The 2,968-nt window shown below is 49.4% G+C and overlaps 1 protein-coding gene across 1 annotated transcript; it reads right to left on the bottom strand.

The window, feature by feature from the left end:
* LOC110432606 (rRNA 2'-O-methyltransferase fibrillarin-like) lies at positions 1,911–2,396 on the bottom strand. Its single transcript, XM_021453368.1, has one exon. The coding sequence runs from the start codon at positions 2,394–2,396 to the stop codon at positions 1,911–1,913; it is 486 nt and encodes a 161-aa protein (XP_021309043.1).

The following is a 2,968-nucleotide window of genomic DNA, read 5'->3' as shown; positions in this document are numbered from 1 at the left end:
AGCATGTACAGTGGATTGTATGTACAGTGGAGAAACTAACAAGCTTGTTGTTTTGAACATATATTGCGGCAACCTATTTTTAGATAATGCAAGAATGATTTTAATGCCAAAACAGAGGGTTGGAAAAACGCATGAAAATATGATGAAAGGAGGGAATTTGGGATTGGAGGGAAAGAGCAGTTGGGATACACAGGAGAATAGCAAGCACCAGAAAAGTACTTAGCACCTCAGCCAGAAGCCACAGTCGTTGGGGTTGAATCCTTTAGTTCTAGTAGCTCAAGAAGTTCGATCAGCTAGTTAATAAAGTCCAACTCGACCGAGTACTTAGCAACTCAGGGAGACACTGGAGCTGCGCGGGAAGGTAAGACAAACGAGTCTCTTCTCTCATATGGCTTTTCCAATGCATGCCAATCCCATATATATTAATTAGAATCTACAAAACTATGTCACGCAAGGGATGGCTAGACTTGGCCTTGACAACCAATAGCTAGCATAAATGATGTAGAAAGTACTTCATGGTTCTAGTGCTGGGGCTTGTGCCGTGAGGCACTGATATATATGTTCTGGGCACCATCTGTATTCTGCGAGATTTCACTGTACGATGCACATGACCATTACGACAGATCGTGGCCGCTAAAAGGATGGAAGAAAATTAACTTTATAATATTTTGTTTGCAATAAACAACAGAATTTGCTGTCTCTGCATGGTTTTGTTGTTGGAGATAGTGGTCTAGAGCCACGAGAATGGTGGCATCTCCATCCAGTCGTAGTCTTTTACCGTCATGCATGGTTTTGGTGTCAACAGAGCTATTGGCGTGGTCGAGGATGCTGAAGTTGGGAAGGTGATTTGCAACATGGTTCTCCACTGCTGGTAGTTATGTTGTTCAAACCCAACATGATGTTAACATGGAGAAGGACACTAGTACAGAGGAGGTACTATACAGGCAGTTCGTAACCCCTTTTTACAGGCGGTTAACCGCCTATGTTTGGTGGCCTGTGGAAATAAATTTTTCCACAGGCGGGTAACTGCGAACCTGTGGAAATGCATTTCTACAGGTGGTTCAGTTATGCCAACCGCATGTAGAAATCTTTTTCCGGAAAATATGAAATCGGTTTTTAAAAATAGGAAAAAAAGATTTTAATACAGGGAAGGCTCACTGGCTATTCGCCCGGCCGTCTCCGTCTGGAAATGTCTGGATTTTAGACATTCGACGCTGCAATTTGCTCCAAATCTTCCCAAATCTTAACCATAGCTTCCACATGCGATAACACGAAGCGTCGTAAGTTTCACGATTTTCGGACTTCGTTTGGATTTTATATAATTTTAATACACTTTTCGTGCACGTAACTCGTTGTGTTACCTCAGCGAGCTGGTCGAGATTTCGTGTGAGGTCCTAGATACGGGCTCAAAATTTACATAATACCATGAATATCATATTTTGAAACACTCTGTTGCGATATTTCATGTACGTGCAGTTCAAATTTGAATTATCCGGAAAAACACAAAGAAACAAATTGAATTAGTCAAAAATAGCAAAAAAAGTCAAACTTCTCCCAAACTTTAAAATAGGGTTTGAAACAGTGTTAAAAAGCCTCACAAAAAACACAGATCGAAAAACAAAAAAAAATATTCTTTGCCGAGTGCCCTGCCACCTGGCACTCGACAAAGACCATTTAAAAAAATAAAACAAAAAAATATTCTTTGCCGAGTGCCCTGCCACCTGGCACTCGGCAAAGACCATAAAAAAATTCTAACCTAACCTTTAACCTAAATTTCCCTAGCCCGCACCCCGCCCCAAACCCCAGACCCGCTCGCGCGCCCCACCCCCTAGCACGCCGCCGCCGTCGCCCTTCCCTCGCGTCGCCGTCGCCCGCCTCTAACGAAGCCGAGGCGCCGCCCTGCCCCGTCCTCACCTCGCCCCCACGCGCCCGACGCCGCGCCGGCCCGCCCCCACGCGCCCGCCGCCGCGCCGCGCTGCCCCCACCAGCCCACCGCCGCGGCGCCCCGCCGCCGCGCGCCCCACCCCACCCCGCCGCAGCCGCGCCCCAGCGCCGCGCCCGCCCCCACCGGCCCCCTCGCCCCCACAGCGGCCCCGGCCCGCCACGCGCCGCCGCCCCGCCACGGCGAGCCCCGGCCACGGCTGCCAGCCCCTACCCCGGCGAGCCCTAGCCGCCGGGGCACCCCATCCTGCCCCGGCCCCTACTACCCCTACGCCGGCAGCAGGGAAGAAGAAGGGAGGAGCAAGGAATAAGAAAGAGGGGAGAAGAGAAGGGGAGAGGAGAAGGAGGAGAAGGAAGAGGAGAAGGGGAGAGGAGAAGGAAGAGAAGAAGGAGGAGAAGGAGGGTGTGGTCGTCTCCGTCGTGGTGCTGCGGTCATCGTCGTCGTCGTTGTCCATCGCCGGTAAGTGGTATTTTTTCTGGTTTTGTTAGTTGTAGTAGTCGGTAGTTAGTAGTAGTAGTGTAGTAATTAGTTAGTAGTAGTCGTAGTTAGTAGTAGTAAGTATGTCGGCTATCGTGCTGTATGTGATGTTGATGGCCTTATGGATGTGTGGCATTCGTGTCGTATATGTGCTGTCGGCCATCGAGCCGGCTTCTTTTTTGCAGGTTTTGGGTACAGGGGAGGTTCTGCCAAAATTTTTTACTTATATTGTTGTTTTTATTGTTTTTGCAGAGCAGGACCTGTCGAGGTGACTCGGAGCACCTCGGCACAGCGTCGCCTCGCCACTGCACCGACTCGTCACTGCGCCGCTAGCCTGTCTTCACCGCCACCCTAGGTATAATTAACCTGCATCCCTTAACCTTATCGTACTTAGGTCGCGTAACCCAGTTAGGCGTCTCCCATCCAAAAAAGATACGATCGTTGGTATGCGTGTCTGTGCATATTCGTCGGCCGTATCTGTTTCAGATTGTCCACATTTTTTGGACAGCCCGTGGATGCGTAGATGGTTAGCTTCCATGTTTTGCTCCC

Source organism: Sorghum bicolor, chromosome 2 (assembly GCF_000003195.3).
Source record: "Sorghum bicolor cultivar BTx623 chromosome 2, Sorghum_bicolor_NCBIv3, whole genome shotgun sequence".
Classification (NCBI taxonomy): Eukaryota; Viridiplantae; Streptophyta; class Magnoliopsida; order Poales; family Poaceae; genus Sorghum; species Sorghum bicolor.
Note: the sequence above shows the minus strand (reverse complement) of the source record. Positions and strands in the feature narration are given on the sequence as shown.